Raw genomic sequence first — 27689 nt, 5'->3', positions numbered from 1 at the left:
ACGTTGCTTGAGAAATATCTGCTCCAAGTAGAGAATTTGACTGTAAGCTGAGAAATTAGCTATGGAACAAAAAATTCTCATATGTCTTTCAAGTAATCACAGATAAACAAGCAGGAGGTGAAAGACATTTTGAGGCTCCTGCTGGGAGACTCAAAATGGAACCAGTTTAGCTCTGACTGCGCTGTTAGCAGGGGGCCACAGGGCGGGCATCTTGTATGCCTCATCATCATGAAAGCATGCAGTGTTTTTATAACTTGCAACTGTCAAGCTATAATTGCTGTGACTGCTTATAACAAGCCAAAGAGATGTGTTTCTTTATGTTGTTACATAGCGTATGAATGCTTGTGAAGGGGCGTTGGCCTTGTATGTGATTTTTCTCTATATACTCAAATCTAAACACATCCCACCATGAATGATGAATGCTTTCTCAGTTACTCAGTCTCACAACCAAACCCAAACCTATTATTATCAAAGTTGTCATGATACAATTCTAAATTGTATATTTCTAGCTGAAAATAACTATACCCTGCTTGCAAATCTCTTGCAGTTTGTCTGACACTCAGTTCATTGTCATTTGCTTAATTACTTTTAGGCAAGAAATGGCCATGATATTTTTAACTTTATTGAGAAACCCGATCACAAATATTGAGAAAACTATTTACCAGAGTAGCTGCCCAGTCTTGGTGCGTGGTTGTCGGCACCATCGTAAAAATCCAATGAGTCCCAGTTATGCTCTGTGGCAAAACTCACAACTTGTATCTGGAGAGACAGATAAAGAGGAAGAAAAATAGAGAATTTGTTCATGTTGGCTCTTGTTTCATCATCTTCAATAAAAGCACCTAAAGTATCATTTCATTGCCTCTGGTACAATCATCTACAAATCTGCTCATTCTCCAAGCTGATTCAGAAAGTATAACACATGATGTCTGTTCAGTGTTCAGTTTAAATATTCATTACATTCAAACATAAAAGGAGATGTAGGACAGACCTGTACTTGATGTGATGCACTCTAAAATGTTAAACTAAACGCTCTAAAATGTCCATGAAATATTTGTAACAGACTCCATTTTGTGTCAGAGCCATCTTTGCCTTTGTATTTGCCCGTGAGAGCGGTTTAGCTTACACACAATCAGGCATTATCTCTCATGATTAGATGCTATCTAGTTATCTCTGGATGGCCCCTCTCTCACAAACCATCCATCCATTCATCCTTCTAATAATATCTTATCTTCCTTGACATCCTGCCTGCTCAGCTTTTAAGCCAATGATACATAGGTCAGCCAGAAAGCAGCATGTGACGGGTTCTACCTGTATTCCTGCTCCTTCTGGCACAGAGACCTTCCACACGCAGTTCTGGTTGTTGTCGTAGGGCTCTGGGTATCCAGGCGACAGGATGGTCCCTCGACGAGAGGTCAACACACCCCCACAGGGAACTGAGAGAGAGGAAAAAAGAGAGGAAAGCAGAGGTTGAAACAACACTTTGTTTGAAAGTAGCAGGAAAAGAGAAAGTCAGCTGTACCATCTCTTCCCCCACAGAGGAGAGCCAGAGGCCTGGGAGCATTGTTAGGCTTATGGTCTAGCCACATTGACATGCTATCTGCATTTGAATTGGCTGTGTTTATTGTGGAGAGTGCATTGTACGCCTGATATCCTCGCTGTAATAATCTTATGATGTTACTGCATTATGAATAGGAAAATGTCTGTCCTCTGCCAAATTTCTGGATTCACATTTACCTATGCACGTTGGCAGGGTGTCGTTCCATTGTGCCAAGTTGTCTGGTACACTCTCACACCGTATGGCAGTAGAGCCATGCAGGACATAACCAGGGTTGCACTCAAACTGCACCAAGGAGCCAACTGCAAAGTCATTACCGAGACGCTTCCCAAAGCGCGGCTCAGGGACTGAACTGCACTGGGTGGAGCTAGTTCTTGGGACAGCTGCAGACATAGAAAAGATGCCACAATCATTAGGATACATTATTAATTCCTTTATAGGGACAGGAAATCCAAATGTACAGTTGTATTGCTGGAAATCTTGTTTATGACTATCTCAGTATGGTTTTTCTGGTTAAATAAAAATTAAAGGTAGAATGAGAAGAATTTCCTTGAAAACAATGTATAGATTCACAGAAAAATAATCCCTCTCAGCCATCCCTTATGTTCCACTACCTGCCTTATGTCCATGCCCTCTGCGTGTTTTTTCTAATTTTGCTGTGTTTGGGACGTTCCTAGGTATCAACCTTTGGGCAGAGAGCGTGTAGCCCCCGGCACAAAGTGACCAGGTGCCAGTTCGCAAGCATGCATCCAAGAGGATGCTACAAAAATGGAGGATGGAGGAGCACGGAAAAAAATGCAAATACAGTGAGGCACACTGCCAAGCAGACAAAGCTCGTTCCAAAACAAGACTGCCACTGGCGAGCACCTTAACCCTAACCCGTCAGGGAGCAGGCATTTATGGTGTCTTTGAGCTGGAAATGAGAGGCCAAATTACTGACAAATCCTTCTCATTCTAAATTTATATTCATAAAAAAAAACTGTAGTATTGCATGTGGAATGGCCACTTTTACTAAATACAAGCGATAGCCCATAATCCCCCATAGCCTTAGAAAGCCAAGCTTTATGAGGTAGTAATTACCACTACATACACTCAAACACTCGCTCCTATCATGGGGAGAATTGTGTAAAACTTTCACCATGAAGATCATGGGCCAGTTCTGAAAACCTTTAAACCTATAAAATTACATTTATGCATTTGATAATAGCTGTTAAGGATTCTGACTATACTAATTTTGTAAAAATATAAAAGTATTACAGCTGCTACTACTTATAACAACACTAATAGTTTTGAAAATAGCTTTGACTACTTGTGATTGGCTGACCTTGGTAGACGAAATGAAATCCCTTGGCTGTATCTGGTCCCACTGTGGTAAACTTTATCGTGATCTGGTTTCCTGAACTCAGAGGGAGAGACTCACCTAGACAGAGAGGAGACAGAGTCAAAGAGAGAGCACATCAAGAGGAAAGATAAATGGTTTGGTTTCAGGTTGTCTATCTGTCCAGCTGTCCATCTATCGATACAGTATATCAAGCTGTCCATTCATCCTTACCGGAGTGGGACCCAGAGAGAGAAGACAGTAGTGTGTTTTGTTGAGTCGGCCCATCGTAGATTTCCACCACATCATTTAGAGACGTCTGGAACAACACAAACTGACCAAAGAGGACTGGAGACAAAAAAGAGAAAAAATGCCATATAAAGAGATGTGTTAACCACACTCAAATTATTATTCCATACCACAGCCTGTGCCCGACCTTCCAATGATAAAATTAACCTGTAACACCTAATTTAAATTTTATTAAGCCGCAATGTCAACTCCTATTTGAAGCCAACTAGTCGGACAAAATTACATATCAGGACACTTCACAATCAAAACATCACCTTATCTTCATCATGCACCAGTCCAACCCACCCCCCCCTTGTCAGCTGGCTGGGGTGTATCAGTGTTGTCAGCTATAATGAAAAGCTGGCTTTGCAAAAACTGACTTTCAAGATGTTTTTCTGTTTATCCTCTCTACAGTATTATAAGAAGGTAGCGAAAGAAAGGCATATGCCGCAAGTGGTAGCCTGTCAAACCTATGTCCAAAAACCCATATTTTACTCTATTTCAGTATGATGGAAGGTGAACAGGCTGCTGCAGTGGTCAGGAATTAGACCCAGGCCTCCAATATAATAGCGAGAAATTTTACAATGCAGCTGTAGTCGCAGGTAGCATTAGAAGGCCCCCTGGAGGCCTGAGGTTCTGCATTTGCTCAAACCAGTACAATTCTCTCTGTCTTGGTTGATCAGCGTGTCCTCCAATCAATCGTAATTCACCTTAAGATGCAAATGTGTAGGTGTTACATGAATTAAAATGTGTTTGTCTGAAGTACATGGAGAAAACGTCCTTTAGGATAAATCCCATTCGTTTCAGCCTCAATGAGGCCACCATACTGAACATGCACACACACACACATATATATATCGCTGCTCCATCTCTTCCTCTCTCTCTCTCTTTTGGCCCCAAAGGCTGAGGTGTTAAGGATTAAATCAGAACATTGCCAAGGATATAAGGCTATAAGGAGGTCACTGGTCTCTTTGTACAAGGCAGTTTCTCTCTGTGGAGTTCTTTTAAAGCATGGTCCGCATTTTGCTAACACATGGCTCTGACTTAAGAAAGATATCCTGTCAGCTTTCATGCAAAACCTGATTTTATGCTAAAATAATGACAAGCAATCGAGAACAGAAACAAAATAGTGGACCTTCAATTGGCACTGAATTGGAATCTTGAAAATAAAAACAAAATTATCAACAAAGAGTTAAACTCTATAGAGCGGATGATTCTAACCTCTTAGCCATGTCATGGGCGTACACGAGGATGTGTATAAGAATATGCTGCTGAGTGGTCATAAAGAATGACAAGATTCTGCCTGTCAGCAAAAATACTTAAAAGCTACCACCATGTATAGATTTTAAGGAAATGAGAGTTATTTTGGTTTCCATCATTCCTCACTGTAATATCGACACACTGCAGAGCAGGCGGAGGAGTTCACAGCTGAAACCGTCTCTAAACAGCACAGATTCCAGGCAAGAGGACACATATGCACCAGCATTCATCCACAGATTCATAAAGCATTCAAGCACACAGGGAATAGCTTAAAACCTTTGATAACACAGTGAATTTCACTCATGCTGAGATAACATCATCTATACAACATGAGTGACAAATTAAAGAAAGAAAATGAAAATGAATAAATGGGTGAAGAACATTACAATTGCAGATGCTTCTTCACAGGCGCGCTGCATGGTACAATTAAGCAGCTCCTATCATGGTCTATGGCATGTATAAAAATACTGAGCTGGCCTAGTTCAGTCTGATTTTGTATCAGGACAGTGATTTTAAAAGATGGTTCTTTGTTGGGGTATGGATGGCAGGAGCTTCAGTCACAAAGACTGCTCAGCTGGCTGGTGTTTCAATAAGAATAGTGACTAAAGTGACATCTACATTGACAGTTATAGGAAAAGACTTCAGTAATTAGAGTTGCAAATTGTGGTTGACAGTGCACATTTGATGACCGTGATGCTTGTACATTAGGGCAATATGAAAGGTAAAACAGAAGAGCAACACTACTTCAGGTGACTGAGAATGTCAATGCAGGACGTGATCAGACTGTGTCAGCAAGAAGTCTGTCGACAGTTACATAGAAAGGTATATAGTAGTAAGGTTGCAGTGCATAAACCCCTCATTACAAAGATGAATGCACATTTGAGAGTTCAGTGGGGCAAAAACCATAGGCCCTGGTCTACAGAGATATGGAAAAAAGTAATACGGTCAGATGAGTCATCCTTCTGCATATTGTCGACAAGTGAATGAGGGCATGTGTGGCGTACACCAAGAGAACGGTACAGACCTGAATCTGTGAACCCTACAGTGAGGGGTCTGTTCGCTCAGTTAGGCTTGTGGGGAGCATTTTGCTGATGGGAGTTCTTTCAGGATGATGATGCCCCAATCCATAAGGCACGAGAGGTCACTGAATGGTTTGATGAGGATGACAATGATGTGAATCATATGCTACAGCTTTCAGTCACCAGATCTCAACCCAGCCGAACACCTATGGGAGATTTTGGACTAATGTGTTAAACAGCGCTCTCCACTACCACCATCAAATCACATAACGAGGAAATATCTTTCGGAAAAATGGTGTTCATCCCTCAGGAAGAGTTCAAGAGACTTGTAGAATCAATGCCAAGGCAAAATGAAGCTGTTCTGGCAGCACATGGTGGCCCATGTGCTTCATAAAGCATAAACATAAAGTGCCTTACTAAGGCACTTTATGTTTTCCCTTAATTTGTCGCCTGTCTATGAATACCAACATAAAGACTCACACAAACAAAAGGCACACACACACAGAGATAAGTGATCACAGCACTGTTGTCCCACACTGTGCTAACCACATGGCTTGTTGATAGTGAAATCTCTCTGCATTGCAATTACGTACACTCGGTAGATCTGTTTAGTTGTCCAAATTGTACCATGTCCAGCAAAGTTTAAACCAATCCATTGGACTTGTTATCAAATGATTGAAATGTTTCACTGTTCATTTGAAAAGCTTCTTCAGCTTTTGACATCAGATGGAGAAAACCTGGGCATCGATCCCTGTGGAGCTGCCATGCCTCCCGATGAGCTGCCTGAGTGGGTGTCCTCAGCCATGTCCATTCAACAGGAGGTATGGCATCTCCACGGGGATGAATGCCAAGGGTTTTCCCCACCTGGTGATAAAACTGAAGGCACATTTGTATGAATGGTGAAACATCATTAACCATTTAATAACCCAGTGGGCTCGATTTCAGCTTCTCTGATCATCAAAAAGTTTTGAAACTGCAACTATGAGCCTGTGATCTTCCATTTAAATAATAACAGCTGCTTAAAAAAATCTGTGCGCGGTGTAAAGCTCCAGCACTGCACAACAAAACAGTCTTTTCGCTCTGTGTGGGAGGTTCAGGGAAGGTGTCTGTATTTCTGTCTGTGTGTCTTATACAATATGTAGGCCAACCAAATGTTAGTGCCTCTCAGTCAAAAAGTCTACATGGAGTTGACAATGAGAAGCTGCTAAGCAAATATAATGAGACAGCAACCATCAACACTCTCAGGGAAAGCTGCTATTTATTCACCAACACCGCAGGGTGTAATTGGACATCATATCCACCAATTACTGATTATTTGTAAAAGCTCAAGTCAGCCCAAAAAAAGCATTCTAATTCATTCTAATACCAACCAATAATTTAAATGTCAATATGTAATATCATGATAGTTTTTTGGAGACACAAAATTAAATTTGCACATGATATTGATACTTTGACACAGTTGCAACGTAATATCCGTTTAATATCGCTTAATATCGCTTAATATCCTAGCTTCCTCTGGAAATTTCAGTGTTATCTGCTGTTGAAGACCCTGTCAAAATATTTGTCACAAATAATCTTTCATGCTTATTTCTTTGCCAAGATAAAGGAGAAGTCCTACAAATACGATGAAATCGTAACGGGGTATTAGCCATAACAACTTAGTAACTTAGCAACTTAAATTTTTTACTTGATAGTAACACGGCATGTTTGGTAACACTGTTAATATGAATAAAATTAAACTGTAAATCGAATCTCTATTCTATAAATTGGAGAAAAAAAATGTAACATAACTGGAATAATTTAACACATTACATATTACTAAAGACAATGTTACTGACTATAATCAGTTTTAAAACATTAATTCTTGATTGCACCCTTTCCAACCAGAGAGAGAGAGGAACTGAGTGTGTCTGACAAAGTGTGAGAGACTCACATTTCCTCTAATGTTCCCGGCCTCATTTAATGTGAAGAATCCTCTACAATATTCATATCTGTATGAAGTATCATTTATGTCTTAATGACCGCTGATCAAACGTGGCAAGATAAAAACTGCCTCATCTTTGAATGTCACTTCAATGATAAAACGCTGACCTGAAATCAAATAAATGGCCAGCAAGCATCTTTTGATCATGTCTAATATCTCTACTTGTTTTTCGGAGGTTAAAAAATTCAAAAGAGTCCCTCAGGGGCTTTCCAGGGTGTCCCCATTAAAAATCAAACAAATTTAAATGTCACTCTGTAAAAGAACAATAGAATACATGTCAAAGAAAACTGTAATCACAGGTTTCACTCTTGTCTCTTCACTTGCATTTGAATAAAGACTACTTTTGTGTTGCAGCTCTCGCTCTAGCACAATAAAGAGATTCATACAGGTAGTCTATGTAATGCTGTGAAATATTCTTAGATGGTATTCACTCATACAAGATTCTGTTGAACGTAATGGCATGTGTGCACTATTCTATGTGTGTGAGTGCATGAACTTACCAAACTCTCTAGGTACAGATATAGAGTAGACACAGGTCTGTCCAGAGGTATAGTTTCTGGGGAAGTTTGGAGATAAAACAGTCCCCTCTGATCCTGTAGAGCGACTACCGCAGGGAGCTAGAGGCAGAAGATACACATGTGCACACATAGAGGTGGACAGAGAGGCACATACTCACACACATGCACTGAAAATAACACATTGCTGAACTAAAATAAGATTAATTGGTGTGAGGGGATGTATTATTCCAGTCTGTGTTTTGTGTGTGTGTTACCTTGACAACTAGGCAATGCCCTGTTCCATCCAGGTCTGCCATCATCTCCCATACTGCAGGTTAGGGTAGAATAGCCCTAAAGAAAAAGAACACAATTATACTGTGAGAAAAACAACCCACCAACCCCTCCATCCAACCAACGAACCACCCCTCCAACAAGCAAAACCAGCAAGCCACATACAGTGTCTGACTGACCAGACAACCAACCAAACAACCAACAAATTGACCATCAATAAATAAACCATCCATCCATCCTGGTGTTTTTTTGTACCTGCAAAACGTATCCAGCCTCACAATAGAAGGTGACAGTAGAGCCAAGCTTATAATCGGATCCCAGCCTGGTCCCATTCAGAACTACACCTGGGTCGAAACATGATTCTCTCAGCTTGGCTGGACAGAGAGAAAGAGAACAAGTGAGTAAGTGAGAGAGAGGATGAGGCAAAGAAAAAGCGACAGGCACACATAAATAATAAGTCAAATTAATAATAACTAAGTCCCCAGCCATAATCAAATGAGGCAGGCATTTCGTTGGCCTTTTTAACAGTCTGTTTGACTTAGCTGGCTTCGCCAAAGATGGAGCAAGAACCATAATTTCATCCCCCAGCTTTTGAATGCTACATGAACCTTGTAAATTATAGCTTTGGCCCCCCTCCTAAAAGATTAGCGACCCCCTGCATCAACTTAAGACTTAATTCCTGAGTCCACATGAAGCCAATGTTGACTCTTTTGCGCATGTGACGGACCATTTCAACTGACACTAATTCAACAGGGACTTTATGGTGCGAGCAATCATTTTTTTTTCATCTAAAAATCAGCATGATGCACACTGTCATCAGTGCAGGAGACTTAATTGCAAACGTATTTGTACTGAGTGTGTGGGGGCAATGCAGCTGTTGTCTTTGTTCAATCTGAAAATTAAATATTTCTAAAGACATCCTGGAGACATCCTGACATTTTGTCATGTTAAGTGCGAAAACTGAAAAGAGCAGCTTCCAAAGTTACCTTCAATATGAAAAACAAATAAGACAACACCAACCAGAGCATATCAAAATTAGTTTTCAACGATTGACAGTAACAAAGTGGCTATAAAAACACTGTGGACCTACTTTCTGCTTTCTATCTCTTTTCATCAGAAAAAGACATGTATGTGTTGGGTGTTTCCAGATGGCGTCTACTTCAAGATATAAACCATTAGTTACTGAATGTAGAATAAATGCTGCTTTTGCTTAGGCTATTTTGATTATATAATGTGTTTACTTATACCAGAGAGATGTTTCTCTGTGCTGTTAATAGGTCTCCCTGCTGAAAACATTTTCAAATTTGAATCTCCCTGAGAATTAAAAATCTTTGGTTTGTGGTGATTTCCTCTTATCATCTTACTGTACTTTGAGTAATTTATACGCTACTCCAGTGCTTAACACTACATAGTGTACAAGGATGGTGGCACTATTGGCAGGATATTTTACCTTTGTATTCCAGGTGAAAGCCAGTGTAAGACACAGAGCCGTCACTGCGGAATGCTAAATGCATGGTATTCGAACTGCTCTCTATCCGCTCTGGTAGTTTGCTGTCCTGGAAGCTACCAATCAGAGGACTGTTGCTATCTGGACCATCGTAGATATACAGGAAGTCGTAGTTTGGCTCGATATTGAAACTAGAGATGGATTCAAAAAACCACAAAACAAAACAAAAACAACCCACAGAGATGGGGACAAGGGGTAGAGGAAGCAGATGGGGAGAAAAGGGGCACAGACATTTTAGGATTAAGGTTCCTGAGACTGGTGCAGATTGTTTGAGCATTTTACAACACTGAATGGTAGAACTTAACATTTTCAGTTTTAGTGTCATGTTCCCACATGGTTTTAAAGCCAAAATTTTTGATCAAAGCATACTGTGTGTTGAGAAATAAACAAAAAGAAGCCTGGCAGTTATACGCTTTTTATAATCTGATACTGAGTCAAAAATTACTAGTCTAAGATGTACCAGACAAACACCTACTGTCGCTAGAGGAACAATCCTACTTAATATAGTGATCTCCTAACTTCTCCTCTTGCACAAAAAAGCTTAAATGTCTATGTGGCCTAGTCCATTTTAATTCCACATTTGTTTGTAACAGGAGTTTGATTTAGAAAGACTGCAGCGAAGACTCCTGTCATTCTTATTAATTACAGATTTACGACTTAGATAAATACAATTTTTACAGTAATAAAGTCAGTAAATCATGTTACCTGATGAAGGCCAGTGACAGGACGTAGTCAGAGTTGACAGCAATCAGCCAATCGCAGTCCTTGGAGTGAGGATAGGGATGCGGGTAGTTAGGAGACAGTATAAATCCACTGGAGCCAGTTAGGTTTCCTCCACAAGGAGCTATAATGGGTACACAAGCAAAAGGATTCATTAATTCTAATAAAGTCTTAAAATAGCATAAAATTAAACTATCCACTCAGGCTCAACAATGCAGAATGAAAAAGATATTTTAATTCACTCAACACCATTTTCATTAGGTTTAATGCATCTAGTTACATACAAGATTCTTATTCAAAAGCAGCAGTGCTGTAAGAGAGAGGTGGGTGAGATAATGATGTAAAGACAATGATATAGACGATCATACTATAAGTACTATATTAAGCAGCAAGTTCAGATGAGAAAATATTATCTTTTTTACACAACCCTGCTATAAGTCACTCACAGATGTGTCCTTGAGCCAGGTACTGAGCCCTAAACAACTGCAGTTGTGTATGCAGTGCATCTATTGTATGTCCCTATGAATATGTGTAAGCTGGACTTTTCACCTATGCAGACAGGCGGGCTGGGCTGCCAGTAGTATCTGTTATCCACTTGTATACAGGTGATTTTGTCGTCCCCCTGGAGCTCGTATCCTGGGTCACACTGAAAGGACACTGAATCCCCCGGCTCACGGCCATCTCCACTACGACTGCCATTCATGGGTACACCTGGGTCCCTGCAGGCTGTGGCCACTGAGCCTGGACAGAGAGAGACATGGGAGGAGAGAGGGGACAGGGAGAAATAAGAGAGAGTGGAGGAGAAAGAGAGGAGAAATTAGCAAGCTTTTAGAAAAATCTGTGTCACACTGGATAACTATTAAGCTAATGCTTTGACTCAGTGCACAAAATTAGCACTAATTCAAGTGAGGTTTTCAAGGAGAAAAATTGTGCAGATTTGGATTCTTAACTACGTGACATTTTGATATTCAGATTTTTGGTGAAATGACAATTCATTAGAATAAAACATATTCAGAGTCACAGAGAGAAACAGTGTTAGTCCCTCTTTGGTAAACTCATATCACAACTGTTCTCATTTTAATAATGTTTAGTGCATTAGTTCTAGGTATCACTTACTAGAGAACTGAATAGCAAATCCTGACTTGCTGATGTAAAAATCAGTCTCAAACTGAACAGTGACAGTGTTCAGAGTGGAGTGGATTCCCTCAGGTAGCAAAGACCCACTGATCTCTGCCAAAGACATTTCATTCTCAGGGGGTCCATCCCAAACCTTCAGCATGTCGTGGCTGGCTTCCGTGTCAAAGGACAAGAACTGAAGACTGCAATTTACATGAAAAAAATATATTACACAATGTATTCAACAGTGTAACTTCACAACAGTGCTCTTTGTCTAGGACCAACAAATAAAGAAAGAATCTTCTTTATTGTGCTTTTTGGAGGTTGGCAAGTTTTTTTGTGGTTGGTGTTTTAATATAAGGTAATGTAAATATAAACTATAGAAATCCAGGTGAGATCCTTCACATCTTAATTATGTCCTTTATTATAGTCTAACCACTTTTTACTGTTACAGACAAACTTATGAAACCTCAGCCAATCCCTTAAATCAGTAATAATGTAACTACTGGAGTGCTCATATGAGATCTCTGCTTATAATATGCTTATTGCGTGAAAAAATGTTCAGTATAGTAGTTCAATGAGCAGAACTAAGCTCCAATGTCAGATTAGACCTTAAGTATGCACACTCAGCATTTTGTATCATCATAATCACACTCATCATACATAATCACACATCCAGATTAACTATTAACACTAACTCAGGGGAAATGATTTTTCACTGAAAAATGCTGAAGTAGGCACTGACATGAGTGACACTGTTATTTAAACTTTTGGGTGGCCCACATTACCTCACAATATTTCCTGAGTCCACCTCGATGGTCCAAGTGCAGCGTAGATTATTGTCATAAGGAAAAGGGTATCCAGGGGACAGAATCCTCCCTGAAGACTCCCCTTTAAAACGGCCACCACACTCCGCTACACACACAAGCAGGAGACATTAAAGTCTGTTAGATCGACATGCATACCCGCACAATGTCCCTGTACTACATCTCTATTTGTCTGATTAGCACAATTGTGACAACATTCCAAATACCAGCTATTCAGCCAAACAAAGGGGCAATTGGTGAGTGTGTATGTGTGTATTTAAGTGTGTGTGAGATGTACAACAAGTCAACCAGTTATCTGTCCGTGGCAATTGTTTATCAAAGCAATCAGATCCACTAGGTGCACCTCAGTAGCCACTGAGCAGTGATTAAACGATCACCACGGAGACAAATGGATTAAGGAAGAAGCTAACGTACAGAGAGTGAAGTGAAGAAGGCGAGACAAAGTGCTGATCCTGCATTCATCCCTAAAGAAGCCACCACACATTATATAACTGAAAATAATTTCCCCCTCTCTCTTTGTCTCTCTCAGTTATATATTTTCACAATCTTCATCCCCTCTCTGCTTCCCCTCCCTCCCCATGTTCCTCCTCCCTCAGGCTCCCCTCCCTTCATCACTGGAATATATTATCACGAGTAATAGGAGCAATATTAAGAGTTTGAACGGAGAAAAAAGGAGAGGAGAAGAGGCAAAAAATACAGAAAAAAGAGAAAACCAAGGGGGGTAAAGAAGGTAACTCTACGAGTAATAATAAGAAGCAATATAATGTTAAGACTGGAGGTTAGCTGAGGTCACAGTGTGTCACTGCTAAAATATAAAGTCAGAGAATATCAGCCAGCGGTTTTATGAGTCTTTCATTATTGATAGAGAGAAGGAGATAGACTTATTAAGCTGAATCCAAAATCAGAAAGTTCAGAGGCAGTGATGAAAGAAGGTCCTTAAGACATTGGGCTTGCTGTTATGCTTATAGCTCCCATCTGGAGCACAGCTGCAGCAGCCATTTTGTGTGTCATTCTGTATAGGCTTAGCATTTGTTTGGGTTTAATTAGAGAATGTAATCATTCAACCAAAAACCTACTGGGAAGAACTGAGAACGGCTCCAAATGAGCTTCAAATACTATTCAAGCCAATGCATTTCAGGCATTACAGACTGATGGATGTGTGAGTGTGTGCTTATGTGTGTGGGACCTGGAGCCCTGATAATGCATAGAGAGAAAAAGACCATTATTGACTTGTTGACATCAATATTCAGAGCTGTGGTTTGTATTTTCCCATCAGTTTGAAGGCACAGAAAATGAATTAAAAGGGCAATGATGTTCTAACTGAATATTTAGAATTATGTCAATACTTAAAGAAGAGTTGCTTCCCAGTAGGTTTTATTGTTTCCCTAAAATGGCCTGTGATTTGACACAGTGGTCTGTAGCAAAATCGATTCAAACGCATTTATGAAACACAAACAAGTTTGTCACTTTACCTTTCATAGCATACAGATGACATAAATAAGGGCTAAGAACAAGCAGAAAAACAAATATAATAAAAAGAGGTTGGATCTGTGTGCATTTGCACGTGTGTGTACAAAGTAGAGCATATGGGGATCAAGAGCACCGTCTCCAAGAACAGAGGGCAAATCATCCACTGCAGGAAAGGAAATGGATTAGTTGGGCAGAGGGAGTCCAGGTGGTAAACTGTCCTGAATAAATAGGCTCCTCATTGAGACTTTAAAACTCCCGCAGTGTGTGATCTCATGAGAAAATCAAGAAGGCGATTCCACAGGAAATTGGCCTCCACCTGCTTTCTTTTCAGATTATTGAATGAATGTCTTGTGAGCAGAGACTTTGCATAAAGCAGCAAGTGACTCTGTTCGGGGTTGTAAGAGCAAGACTTAGTACAGTAATGCCTCTTAAAACTCAAAAGGTGTGTGTGCTCCAGCTGAGTTCTGGGTGAATTAGATATTCCAGCCCGAGAACAGCTTGATGCCATAATCAATTTTGGAGGAAAAAAAAACACTCAAAACTGACAAAGGGTCTAATTATGTTGATATTTATTCATTGAATATATCCTCCTCCTGATTATTGCCTTGAGCAAATGTGAAACAGCTCTGTTTAAAAATGATACAAATAGCTTTGGCAGGTCTTGGGTAACTTGGGTAACATTAATTAACGTCTGTAGAATTGACCATGCATCACACGGCACAAAATGCAGCAATAGCAGTGAAAGCCAACAATGACCCCTAATCACCTTTTCCTCTCAAGCTTATTAAGGAGCGTTATTCAAGGTTCAGCCTATAATTCTGTGTGTATGTGCCTTTGTGTTTCTGTATACAACCGTGTGTGTCTTTTCAATTAACTTCTTTTCAAAGCGTAAATGGCTTCGTATAGCGAGAGGCATACCTATACAAGAAGGCAGAGGATTATCCCAGGCTCTCCTCTCGCCTGTCATACACTTCAGTGTGGAAGCCCCATGCAGAGTGTATCCAGGCTCACATCTGTATGTGATACTACTCCCAGAGAAATGGCCTTGGTCGTTGACCTTGAAGCCGAACTGAGGCACCCCTGGGTCCTCGCAATGAGACAGCTCAAAACCTAGAGAGAGAAAGGACAGAGACTGATTTTAAGAGTGTGTACTTTCTAAGTCTACACTCTAAGGGACATATAATAACCAGAAGAGAAAACAGAATTAGTGTTTAGATGCAGAGCAACGTTCCCTTAATATCTGGCACACTCCAGCATTCTGTTTATAAGCTTGCTGAGATCACACATCCTGTAAAGCTCTCATCCTGATTTAATAAAAAAACAGGAAGGATACACGAGACATACCAATATTAGGAGCAATACTGAAGCATGTATACACCTTATCCAATTTAATGTTATTTATCATAGTCTGTCTAAGCTCAGTTTCCATGGTAATATTCAGAATATTCTGTTTATTCGTGTGCACAATTTTGGAAAGCGGGATATGAAGAGGTATATAAATAGCTTATCCTTATAAGACCTAAACCAGGATTTGATCTACGGCATTACCTGGAAGATGAGGTGCGCCAGGATTTGAGTTATCTCCTGGAAGACTGCAGTAGGTGCATGTCTAAATCCTTAAAAATGGCCATTTGCAAAGCTGTACTTCCACAATTTGGCAATCTGAACACATCTGCCATCATCCTGACGTCTAGTGTGAATGGTTGCCCATCTGAAATTGCTCTGTATGTCTGATATATAAGAAAATAAACCATCATGCATTATTCATTGAATCACACCTCTGAGTTGTACTAAATTCCAGCCTTATATCAAAGTACAAACATTGTGACTCATACAGTAGTTTTTCATCACAAAAAACAAAAAAAAAATCCTACAGCAATGTTTTATAAGCCAATGTCTTTTGTTTGTATAACAAACCTACTTCTTTTTGCATTAGTATGAGTAAGCTGAGGTGCAGAGGTGTAAGTAAATAATGCTCTGCTTTACTCACAACAGAGACAATTCAACTTTAAAGCACTGTGCAAATTATCATGCATGACTCCATTTAGACAATTAGATTTAATAATTCCAATGTTGAGGAAAGCGGGCACAGCCAAATGTGGGTGTGCTTTAGTTAACATCAGAACGCACCTTAACAACCCATCCTACGCTGAAATCAGAGCAGTTTTGCTAATCAAACGTGACAGCTTTATTGTGATAATTTCGCTGGTGGAATTTACAATCAGTTATGTGATGGTTTCACAAATGAGAGCCATTTGAGGTTGAATTGATTCAGCAAGTATGTTACATTTGTCAGGGATTAGTACTGCTGTCATGTGGTATTTAATTACTGAATTGATGTGACTCCCATACTAGTGAGCTTTATCCTCCTGTGCTGTGTGTCCACTCTTGTTTCACCTAATTTAACAGCACATCACTAAATATCATGTACAGTACAGTTGTAGCAGCTCCTAGTTGTTAAGAATTGTTAAGAAAAGAAAGATATGCAAAGAAAGATTAATGCAATATAGCACAGTGTGAAAACATGATGTTTAAACATCATAGGTTAAGTCAAGATGCCCTGTGCTGTACTCACAGAATAAACACAAACAACTTGCCAATGCCTCTTCCACCAGTGATGCTGTAATTGTGCAACAGAAGGCACAATTTACAAGCTACCTGAACAGTCCAACGAACCAATCCCAGCTTGTGTTTGTGTTGGATTTTATGTTACTATCGTGCATGCGTCAAAGCTTGCTTGTATACTTGGTATGCTAATCTTGTCTACTTGAAACCTCTTGTACTGAAATCTACCCCAGAAGACAGAGGTTCCAATGCTAGAGTTAGATATCAGAGTAAAGTTGTTTCTTTTATACCAAACAGTACATTCTTGGTTGGAACAGAACTCAACCACACACACTGAGGTTTTGACTGGGTGGGGTTGTCTGTGTGTGTGTGTGTGTGTGTGTGTGTGCGTGTGTGTGTGTGTATAGGTTTATACTGCTTAGATGTGTGCACTTACTTGAGTAGACCAGTTTGAATCCTTCCCCTGTACTTTCTGCATCACTGTAAAATTCCAGCCAGAGATGGTTTGAAGTGGAGATCAGCGTCAGGCCCAACATAGACGATCCGGTGAATGCTCCAAGAACATGGGCTGTGTTGTCTTTACCGTCGTAAATCTGTCATAACAAAAGCACAAAGCACTCGAGACACAAATACGACATAACAACCAAGTTTATTTTTTTTATCATTGCTGATGAGTTTTAGATATCGAGATGTCAGGCAGGAGGACTGGCAGAGGAATCGCTAAATGTGCGTGCATGTGTTTATACCTTGAGTATATCCCCTTGGGCAAGATGAAAGGTTCTAGCAGAGATGTTGATGCCTTTCCCAGCCTGCACCTAGAGTATATATGAAACCCATATCACATTTACTGACCAACAAAGTCCACACATGTACAAACAAACGTTTGAAGATAATTGCTAACTCCAACTAATTTTTCAACTATGATTTAGTTGAAATTATTATTCCAGCATAAAAAATGTAGAATCTCTTTTACCCTTAAATAGGATGTACATGCTTGTTACCTGGATGCTGTAGATGCACTCATGGTTGTTGTCATAGTTCATCGGATAGTTTGGAGAGAGAAGGATCCCTTCATTGTTAATAACTGAAGAACCACACTCCGCTGGTGACAAATACAGAAAGAAGAGCAGTGAATAATACATACGTGGGTGGTTTGATTCTTAAGGGTTTTATAATGATGTGGTAGGAGCATGTGGAAAAATATAAACATTTATTATACAAATATGCAAACAGATAATGGCCCACATTTAAAGCATTCATTTCACAAAACTCTTGCTTTTTGCAGCATCTGTTTGGTCTTACAGTAGAGAAGTTTTAGTCCACAGTATGAGCAGTTACAGAAAACACAGTCCTATAGTAGATGACAAGTCCTTCTTTTCCCAATAAGTGAATTAATACTTCTAATATGCGCTTGTGTGTCTGAGTGTAATTTAATAACCCCTTTAAACGGCTATATAGTCCACCATCTACATCTGTTGAGGAGAATGGGCAGGTAGTAAAATTCAGAAACTAATTTACCTAAGGATACCCGCTGTCTGCACTTCTCACATGTGCCCTCTATCTACAGTATCTGTGTCCCTTTCCTCTCTTTTTCCCTCCCACTCTCCCCCTCTCTGTGTCTCTACTGGTGTAATAGTCATATTACAGCTGTCATATCGTCAATAAATCACGCTTCTACAGTTTCCATTTAGAAAATTACCTCTCCACCCACTCCCTCTTTCGTCTTCAACTCCCTCACTCTTGCTCTTTCTCTCTGTCTCCCTCTCTATGAATAGTGCCTCCTTTACCCTCATCTACTTCAATCAACCTTCCTCTTACACTTCTCCCAAGTTTCCTCTTCTCTTCTCCACTGTACTTGTTTTTCCTGCTCCACTTTACTCTTTTCCCTCCTGCCTCTGTCTTTCCCTAAGCAAAAGTGCTAAATAGAAGATAATCTCCACAAATAATAGAAGAGCAGACAAAAAGGCAAAGGCACATTTGATTTTCTGATAAAGCAAAGACTCTGGTACTGCTCCAACTCCCCTCTTGACAGGGCTTTATGAAAACAATATATTTGACCTGCTAGGGAAGTAAAGAAAGCCTTGTGTTAAACCACAAACACAGCCCTTCAAAACCATACGTTAAACCTGCAAAGTACATCTCTTAGTTCATAAAATTCACCAGAAGAATGTGTCTTTACATGATTAGTGTACACAATAGTGTGGTACACAATAGGGGCAACAAACAACAGCAACCAAACAAGCAGAGGTTTTACAAAAAGATATTACGAAACAGCACATGGTAGGTGTTTCAATCATCCCTCTCTCTCCTCTTCACTCCTTCTGTGTGGTGAGGACAACATATCGCAGCAATGCAACACAGCACACAGGAACTAAATTAAGCAAACCGCACTACACCATAGAACACCGGCACGCACCACCTCTCCCACCTCTTTGCATTATCAGCCTTTGCACATTGTTGACAAAGAGCCAAAGACGTTAACACCGATCCTACAAACATCATGCAAAACTGAAAATGAGATCTGTGTGTGTAAAATCGGTCGTGTTTAAAATTAAAAAGTTATATTCTGTATCTGCTCTTTGACTAGAGCTGGGTGGTTATGTCTGTCTGCCTGCACCCACATAGTCCCACGATTCTAATGGCGCTGCTGAAAACAATCTTGTAAAGGAGTGCAGGCATATTCTGTGTTGTCTTTTGCTTTTTATTATTGCCCTCTATTGATTCTACATCTGCACCCAAATCAAATCTCATTTTACACATTTCTAGCTTACAAGGACCCTGAAGTTATGAGCACCTGGTATTGATCCTCATGGGTATATTCCTGTTCTGTGTTAGACTTATTCTAACTACTGAGTGTAGACAGTAGGTAAGCTCTCCCGTGGTGCCCAGGGAACAATTGTGAAACTGGTGTCTCGGTCAAGGATAATGAGCGGAATACTGCTAATATACTCAAAGAAACCCAACACAAACGCAGAGAGAGTCGGCGAACTGTAAGAGGATCTACATATTCATGTGTAGACTGTATGTGTTTGGCAGTCTGTGCCTCTGTACATTATTTAATTATGATAATATGTGATAAAACACAAATTTTCCACCCAAGGTAAAACCACTTCCAGCCTAATGGATTTGTCATCAGTAGAATGTATTCCTTGAGCACTTGGTTCTCAAGCGCTCCAATTTGTATGCATTTGCACTGCATTTAAATTTAACTTCATGTTGTGTCTACATGCATGTTTTTGTTTGCTGCTTGTAACACTCCACTGCAGACGACAGACTGCCTGAGTTACATCATTGTGAATTAGAATTCGATATGACGCATGAACCTACTACACATCCGATCTTACACTGGACCACAACAAAAGCTCTACTATGGCCTGTCTCATCTGAGCATTTTATCATCTTTTACAAGTAAATGTAAATTTATCATTCAAGTGGGATGAATGGGATGGAAAATGGAAAATAACTCCAGGTCAAAACAAACAAGCCGTGCTTTGGTAATGTCTTGTCCTAAAAGTCTTTATTCATATAGTTTATATCTCATATAAAGTATATTTATATGTGCTGCCCAGGTGTTATTACCTTTAATATTGTATTCTGTGTAGAACTGTCCACTTCAGTTTGTTCAACAAATTTTGAAAGCACCCCAACGACACTCACAACTATAAAAGTGTGATACACTATTATGAACAGGCCAAAACTCTGTGCTCGCTGGTGACTCATCTAGAGGAAATATCACTGACATTTATTGTTCCTGCAGTGACTGAAATTTAGCTTCAATAACAACAACGGAGCAATGGAAGGCAAACTCACTTTTTTCTGATGAGTAGCGAGCAGGTGCACTTCACGTACGGTGAAATGTGGACCACTAGCAAGTGATTAAAAATCTGACTTTACAATTCTAAATATCAAATGTCTCTATGCATTCAGAAACTTTTTCTGGCAGCTAAACAGGAACAAAACTCGACAAATGTATTGTTTTATCACTAAAATGGGACATGAGGTCATGGGGTTATATGATAACATTAAAATCAAAGCAGTACTAATACCACATACCAACACATCTTGGCAGAGGAGCGCTCCACATTCTCCGCCCTCCTCCCAGACAGATTAACTCGGGCGCCCCCTCTAAGCGGTATCCCATGTTGCAGGAAAAAGACAAAGTATCTCCAACGCCAAAACTGTAACCATTTCTCCTGCCGAACCGAGGCATCCCAGGGTCCTCACATGGCTCCAAAGTATATTCTGTAGAAAATAAATTTAACATGAATATATGACATGTACATGAATAAAAATCTAAAAATATATTACAATGGGTCAGAACTCTTTCTATCCTCCTGGCTAAAACTCCTAAATTAAAATGATCTAGGCTGATCTATTTGGCACATACAGCAGAATTATGACTTCTAAAACTAGTGATGGACATAGTCAATTTAAAAATGTGTATTTTTCAAAAGTGTTTTTTGACTCAAAACTGTAAATTTAAGTCTCCTCAACTAATGGTGTTAAATCAGCAAATCAATACCCACTCAGGAAAAGGCACCCTATTACCTACAATAAAGCCAACAACATAACTACTAAATTTTACCTTTGATGTGAAGAAGTTTTATAATTTTTCTTCAATTTAAAGTTCAAACTGTTAGGAAAGCAAGTGTCCCTCCTTCTCAAACTCTTTGCTAAAACAACTTGCACCCCACTAACATTTAGGTCAATAACAGTATCTAACCAATATTTTTACTAAAATGAAATCATCGTCCTGTTCACTGAACGATCTTCCAATTCACTCTTTAGACAAAATAGATAAATTTCATTCAACGTCCTCATTTGCTCTTCCATTATCAATTCCTCTCTTTTATCTAGTCAAGCACCTGATTATTTTAAATCTGCTACATATCACCCCCTTCTCAAGAGCCTATCTCTCGATTCAACTATTTTGATAACTTCCATTCAATATCTAAGCTTCCCTTCCTGACTCACCTTCCGTTATTCCTATTGAGTGCCACAAGGCACAATTGTGAGGAATAGTTGTGAGTCGGACTTGACTCCACTGTGTCCTGAAATGCACTTGCTGATGTCGTGTTTAACATGGTGCGGCAGGAGATTTATTTTCAGTGGGCTAAGACTGATGATGCGATGTGTATTTCAGAGTGTGCTGCAGGATGACACAGCCTGTTGAGCACGTTGAGATTGGCAAGTCACATCTCTGGTGACACCTCCCATGTGTTACATTCTGAGTATCAGCTTATGCCATCTGGGACACGGTAAAACATCCCACAGTGTAGACCCAGACTCAAGTGCTCTCAATAAGAGAGTTTTAGAAGGGCAGTTAGGCAAAAGTCCTTGATTTATGAAGGGTAGATTTAGGTTTGGACTTTCCTTTGGACCCTTTCCTTTATTTTGGATACAGGTTGGTGGTGATGTAATACGACTATGGATTGGGACTTCACCATTGAGGCTTTTGTCTTTGTCCTGTGTTGTTAAATGGATTACATTCAGTTTAATGTTGTATAACCACTCTCCTCTATTTAGCTTTTTTTCTTTAGGTAATCACAAGGTCTTTACAATATAGTCCTCAAGGCCAGTGGTGAAAGATCTCTGTTTAGAGGGAGAGTGAGAACTAAAAATTCTCAGCTAAAAACTGACTAACGCTAAGGATTTAGCTAAACATAGCTGTACTGACCTCTACGGGTTGAAAGTCTCTTAGGATACTAAGACTGGGTCCAGTTACTTTTTAAAGACATACTGTACCACAATGATGCAGATCAAATTATATATCTCATTTAATCACCAAATGTGGGAAAAACATTCTATTTTTTCACCTCTGCCTGATCTCAGTCAAGAATTGGATGGAAATAAACTCAGTACATTTAATCTTTCATTTAAGTCTTTCTGTTATCATCTGTTGGATGATACATTTCAGGCTCCTTTGAAGTTGAACTTTGAAGTTCTGCAAGGTCAGGCACCCCAACTGCATTATACTTCGGCCTTATATAAGCAGAGGGTCACTGAGATTCTATGATCAGGCCTTGTCTGTTGTACTTCTCCTCATGTTTAGACTAAGTTGCTTTACTGATTGTGGCCTGTCAGACACTGAGACCTTGGCTGCTGTCGATGTCTTTAAGAAGCAGCTTAAGACTCACGTCTTTCAACCCACCTGTTGGTCCTCTACCTCTATGGTGTCTGTATTTTATATGTGTTCACCTTGTGATAAAGTGCTATATAAATTAACTTAATGAGACTTCTTTAGTAACTTTACTACCTAAAGTAAAGCTCAGACTGATAATTTACCACTATACATTTTGTCGTTTTTCTGGTAGAAATTTGTCTCTCCTCTCTTCTTTTTAAAGAAAAGCTACTGTTTTTTTTGTGGTGTCTCAGATCCTCCCTCCATGAATTTCTAGGTGTTATTACTTCACTGTTTTACACTCAGCCTGGTTTCACAAACCTTTTACAGCCTACAGCATTACTCTGACTTGTTCCAGTATGAGAAGTAAGAGAAAAATTGACTTCTTGAATTCACTGAAGTCAGCGTAAATTGAATCCAGACCTTGTTGGAGTATAAATGTACAATATCACTATAGTCAAGTAAATTACCAGAGAATGTTATGTTGAAGCCCTCATATGAAATGGAAAAGTCAGAGATGAATCGGAGCTGGGCTTTGAAGTTGCCATAGAGACCAGCATTGATGTTGCTAGGCAACTCGTTGCCGGTCAGGCGGGCCAATGGTTGCAGGAAACTCCCGTTCTCGGTAACCAAGAGGTAGTCATGTTGATCCTCCAGATGAAAAGAACTGAACTGAAACTGGACTCCTGTTACACACACACACACACACACACACACACACACACACAATGAGTAGACAGATTCATAACAAAGAGAGAATCTTTGGAAGTTTGTTTCACTCTCGGCTCATCACCCACAATTATAATTAGTATCAATAATTTAAGAGAGTGGTTACAGCAGAAACACATTCTACAGTGATAAAATCATGACAGGTTTGAAAATACACAAAAGATGTTAATATATTCTGAGTTTTTAACCAACTTCTCCATACATGCACTGACTTCAGCCACAAATATAATTATGAATGTAAATGTCTGCTTCTGAATATGCTATGAACCATAAAAAACACAAAGAATCCAATGTAAATGCAAGTTTGTGGTTGTAGTCTAGCAGTAGCTGCAGCTACTGTGTGTGCTACTTGCCACTGTCTCCCACTCTGTCTCTCTCTATTAAGGCGTGTAAATCTGTGTGTGTCTCTTGCCTTTCCCGTGGCTGACTTCAACAGTCCAGGTACAGTTGAGAGATGAAGGGTAGCTGTCTGGATAGCCGGGACTAAGGATGGTTCCCCAGGGACCTCTAACATCCCCGCCACATAGAGCTGGATAGATTGAGGGAGACAGAGTGTGGGAGAGAGAGGCAGAGGGAGACAGAGATGTACAGAGACAGGGGAGAGAGAGGCAGAGAGAAGGTTAGCATCAGATTGTTGATAGCTAAAGCAGATAATGTTTCCCTGTGGACCTTTAATACCACTTCTATAGTAGATACACACACGCATACCCACACACATGAGTGAAGGAGGGGTAGCAGAGACAGATACAGAGAGAGAGAGAAAAAGATCCAGTAAAACTTGTAGGTAGAAAAGTCTCCATGCACTGACAGCTGCAAAATTTGTGCTTTTCTGACTTTCCACCCACAGACATAAAATAATTACATAAATAATGTAAAATCCAGCACACACTGGAATTATAAATAATGGATTATTTGCTGTAGATATACTTTAATGTCCCTGAAACTAACCAACCCCTGACAATGATTAACTGTATCGCTGATTCTAGTCATTCTTCATATATGTTGACAGTGCTTAATAATCCTGCAAGATGAACTAACCCTATGTTCACTGTTCTGTTTAAAAACATTTATCAGTTTAATCACTTATCTTAAATGCAAACTCTGTTTTAGTTATTTCACTTTGCAAGAGTTTACTGTAGATACAAGATGGCTCTTCACCACATCTATTGTAGGTCAAAACATCCAGAGTCCCCTGCATGTTGAAAGTGTGACATGTTCACCAGACAGAAGACAGAAGGTTCAGAGGAGCTTTCTATGGACTGGTAAAAGCACTTCCACATGTAGGTACACTGTAGGTGCTAACAAATCCATAAACTCAAGCTTCACTATGCAGCTAATTTAGTATCTTTTATATTGTACTGATTTACCATAACTGTGTCCTCATAATTATAAATTATAGAGTGTGATCAAACTTGATCAATCATATCTCTCTTTGTAAATACACATGGAGTTTTATTTTGTCTGGGGTTCAATGTTTGCTAGTGAAAAGGTCTGACTACATTGTTTTTCTGCATTAACAGGAATTATAGGCTCAGCATAGAACAGCCAACTCAAAGTCAATCCAAAATATATGCAGTAGATATGTTACGAGTCAAGGAATGTGAGAATAAGTACAGAAAAACAAAGTAATTGGAGATACTGGCTGAAATGCAAAGTTGTTTGTTATATAATGAGTGACCATCTGGACAATAAGTATACTTTGTTTAACTGAGAAGTGTGGGAGAATTGAATTTTTTTTTTCATTTTCTTGCTTTGAAATGTACTCCGAGCTCTAAATTGTTTTGAGGCAGAAAACTGAGACATGGAATAAAAATTTAAACAACTTTATTTAAGGACGTTGGGAAGAAGCAATAGTGTGCAAGAATTGTAAAATGTTTTTTTTTTGAGAAAAAATCTTTTCTCCGTCAATAAAGTTTGATTGCAAATGTTTCAAATCAGTGATATTCAAGGCAGTGAAGCAGTGCCAATGTTTCTTAGAGACGACGTAAAACAGTTTAAAGTACGGCCTCAGGATGACCCTGCAATTTCTGCTCAGTTCAGCTGTTCACATTGTTATGCAGTAGGAGACCTGTTCTCGCAAAGAGATCCTCAGAGTTGAGACTAGGTTGTCGGAAAAACTTGGAAAAGTCTGTTGCTCATTCTATGCATACTAATGCATGCATGTGTTGCAAGGTGCCTCATTTCTGCTCGCACCAGTTGGTCCATCTTACAGTTGGCCGACTGGCCTGTCATTCCTCTTACAATAGATCTATAAGATGCCATAACATTACCTAAAAGTGCAATGGTGGCAGAGCACCTGGGAGAAGGTCAAACACGAAAATTCTGCTGAGGTTTCCTTGAGCAGGACATTTAACAGGTTCAGTGCTGAGAACCACCTGCTCCACTGCAGGCTGATCTCCTCTGCAGTGGTAACCACCGTGAGAACCGCATACAACATGCAAGTCAGACAATGAAAAAATGCACGAGCCACAATAGAGCTTCAGCATCTTCATCGTCAGCCACCACAGTTTTTACAACATCAACATCCACCAAAGCAAGGGTGAGGGGTGAGAATATTTCCGAACAAAACAAACACAGAGATGAAAGAAGGCCTGGACACACACATACTGTATACACACAGGCTGACACACACAAGCACACCCGCTTGCATGCACACGCACACAAAGCGCAATTAATTATTAATACTTTTCTGCCAGGAAGCTCTTAATGTTGAATGCTGAGCTATGTGAGAAATCTGAAACACTGCATTATATCTGTATCTCAGTAGCCACTTTCGGTCCCTCAATCTTGTTCACTTTCTCTTTATGCCTATTTTTCTTTTAGATCTCTTTCCATCTCGCCATTTTCTTCTCCATCTCTTTCTGTTAGTAGGTCCTCCTGGCCATTCTCACTTTCATTTGAATGAAACTGGGTTAAGTGATGCCACTTAAACATCAATCTTTGGACTTCAAAAGGTTTAAAAATCACATTTTAATTAATTTAAAAAGAATCCCCTAGCTTTGAGAAAGTTATTGTGGTCATCATTTTAATATGTACATTACTAACTACATTTGTTCCAAATCCACAAATCTTTAACATTTTCCATTTTGCAGATGTGATAATAATAATGATGATAGTGATAATAAAGAAATGTTGCCTAATTTCATCTCTCCTTATACACAGTATGAAGAACAGGCTCATTCTCCAGGGCTGAGTCTGCTGTCCTTGGCCCTGTCTTGCTTGAATTCATTGCGTTCTAGTTGTCAATCATCAGGCTAGACCATTTCCTACCAACCGCAGCAAATAGATCCTATATTTGTATGGGTGCATACTCTGTAAACACTTTAATGGTATTCAGCCTGCAAATTCCAAGCAGTGTTCTTGATGTTTATGTGCTCAGACTGCCTTCATGGAGGAAACCAATGCCAGTCCAGAAACTGTGCAATTCAAATGTGGTTAACAAGCAATGGAACCAACAAGCCGAACCGAGCAAGCCGCCACAAAACTGATGCAGCAGTGCGGCATCTCTCCTTCCTCCCTCCTCTCTTGCTTCATCATGATTGGAATGAGAGAGAGAGAGAGAGGAGGGTGGTGGTGGTGGGGGAGGGAAAAATAATCCCTCCTCCCCTCAGCTACTTCTGTGCCCCCCCCCCAACCCCAACACTTCTTGATTTGAGAGAGAAGAGAGAGGAGGTGACAGCCAACACAGGCTCTCGTCAACCTTACCTCAAACCTCCTTGCGCTTGCAATTCACACAGGAAAGAAGGTGACAGGAGGCACATGGATAAAAGCACCACACACACACACACACACTCACAAGCACGAGCACACATGTATGTGCTGACATACAGTACACGTGCAGACACAGTAATCTTCTCCTCAAATCATCCTCTATCAGCCCCAGTAGCCTTCACTGCAAATTGCCCCTACATACACCCAAGTGTGTGTGTATGTGTGTGTGTGTGCGTGTGATATTCAACCAGTGGTTTGGTCGCAGAACATGCTTTATGCGATTCTGCTCCACATACAGGGATGGCGGCTCCACTGCTCATCTTTTTTACTCACCTCATCTTCTTTGTGTCCTTTCTAATAGATCAACTAGAGAATTTATTTGTGTCTACAGAAGCTTTGGGTCAATTAGAATTGAAAAAGTTACTTACTGTATTATTTGGTAAGAAGTATTGATATTTTTGAGAACAAAGTGAACAAAATCCTGTACAACAAAATATCAGTACTATCTTTAGCAGAAATGCAGTCAAGTTGACTTTGTGCCATGCCATGTCAGTTCCTGTACTTGCACCCACACTGCATACTGTGCACATTGTGTCTGTACCAACATCTAGACGACCTGTTGTAATGCATTTAATGCAATATCTTATAATAATGTATGCAAAAACGTCAAAAGTCAATAATCATTTGTGATAGATGGTACAGAGTTGAGTA

The 27689-nt window shown here is 39.9% G+C and overlaps 1 protein-coding gene across 1 annotated transcript in view; it reads right to left on the bottom strand.

Annotated features, from left to right (window-relative positions):
• csmd3b (CUB and Sushi multiple domains 3b) overlaps positions 1 to 27689 on the bottom strand; it is a 322370-nt gene that overhangs the window by 50539 nt on the left and 244142 nt on the right. Inside the window, exons 19-38 of the mRNA XM_070847130.1 lie at positions 23680 to 23796; positions 23009 to 23224; positions 20471 to 20659; positions 17419 to 17519; positions 17164 to 17232; positions 16854 to 17010; positions 14771 to 14962; positions 12344 to 12470; positions 11556 to 11758; positions 10989 to 11180; positions 10425 to 10563; positions 9663 to 9850; positions 8468 to 8586; positions 8197 to 8272; positions 7925 to 8041; positions 3108 to 3221; positions 2880 to 2975; positions 1735 to 1938; positions 1309 to 1433; positions 663 to 759 (exon numbers count right to left, since the gene is read on the bottom strand). Of these exons, the coding sequence (XP_070703231.1) occupies positions 663 to 759; positions 1309 to 1433; positions 1735 to 1938; positions 2880 to 2975; positions 3108 to 3221; positions 7925 to 8041; positions 8197 to 8272; positions 8468 to 8586; positions 9663 to 9850; positions 10425 to 10563; positions 10989 to 11180; positions 11556 to 11758; positions 12344 to 12470; positions 14771 to 14962; positions 16854 to 17010; positions 17164 to 17232; positions 17419 to 17519; positions 20471 to 20659; positions 23009 to 23224; positions 23680 to 23796 (2838 nt within the window). The remainder of the gene's footprint in view (positions 1 to 662; positions 760 to 1308; positions 1434 to 1734; positions 1939 to 2879; positions 2976 to 3107; positions 3222 to 7924; positions 8042 to 8196; positions 8273 to 8467; positions 8587 to 9662; positions 9851 to 10424; positions 10564 to 10988; positions 11181 to 11555; positions 11759 to 12343; positions 12471 to 14770; positions 14963 to 16853; positions 17011 to 17163; positions 17233 to 17418; positions 17520 to 20470; positions 20660 to 23008; positions 23225 to 23679; positions 23797 to 27689) is intronic.

This window comes from Pempheris klunzingeri, chromosome 16 (genome assembly GCF_042242105.1).
Source record: "Pempheris klunzingeri isolate RE-2024b chromosome 16, fPemKlu1.hap1, whole genome shotgun sequence".
Taxonomy (NCBI): domain Eukaryota; kingdom Metazoa; phylum Chordata; class Actinopteri; order Acropomatiformes; family Pempheridae; genus Pempheris; species Pempheris klunzingeri.
The sequence above is the reverse complement of the archived record's forward strand: the minus strand, read 5'-3'. Positions and strand labels throughout refer to the sequence as shown.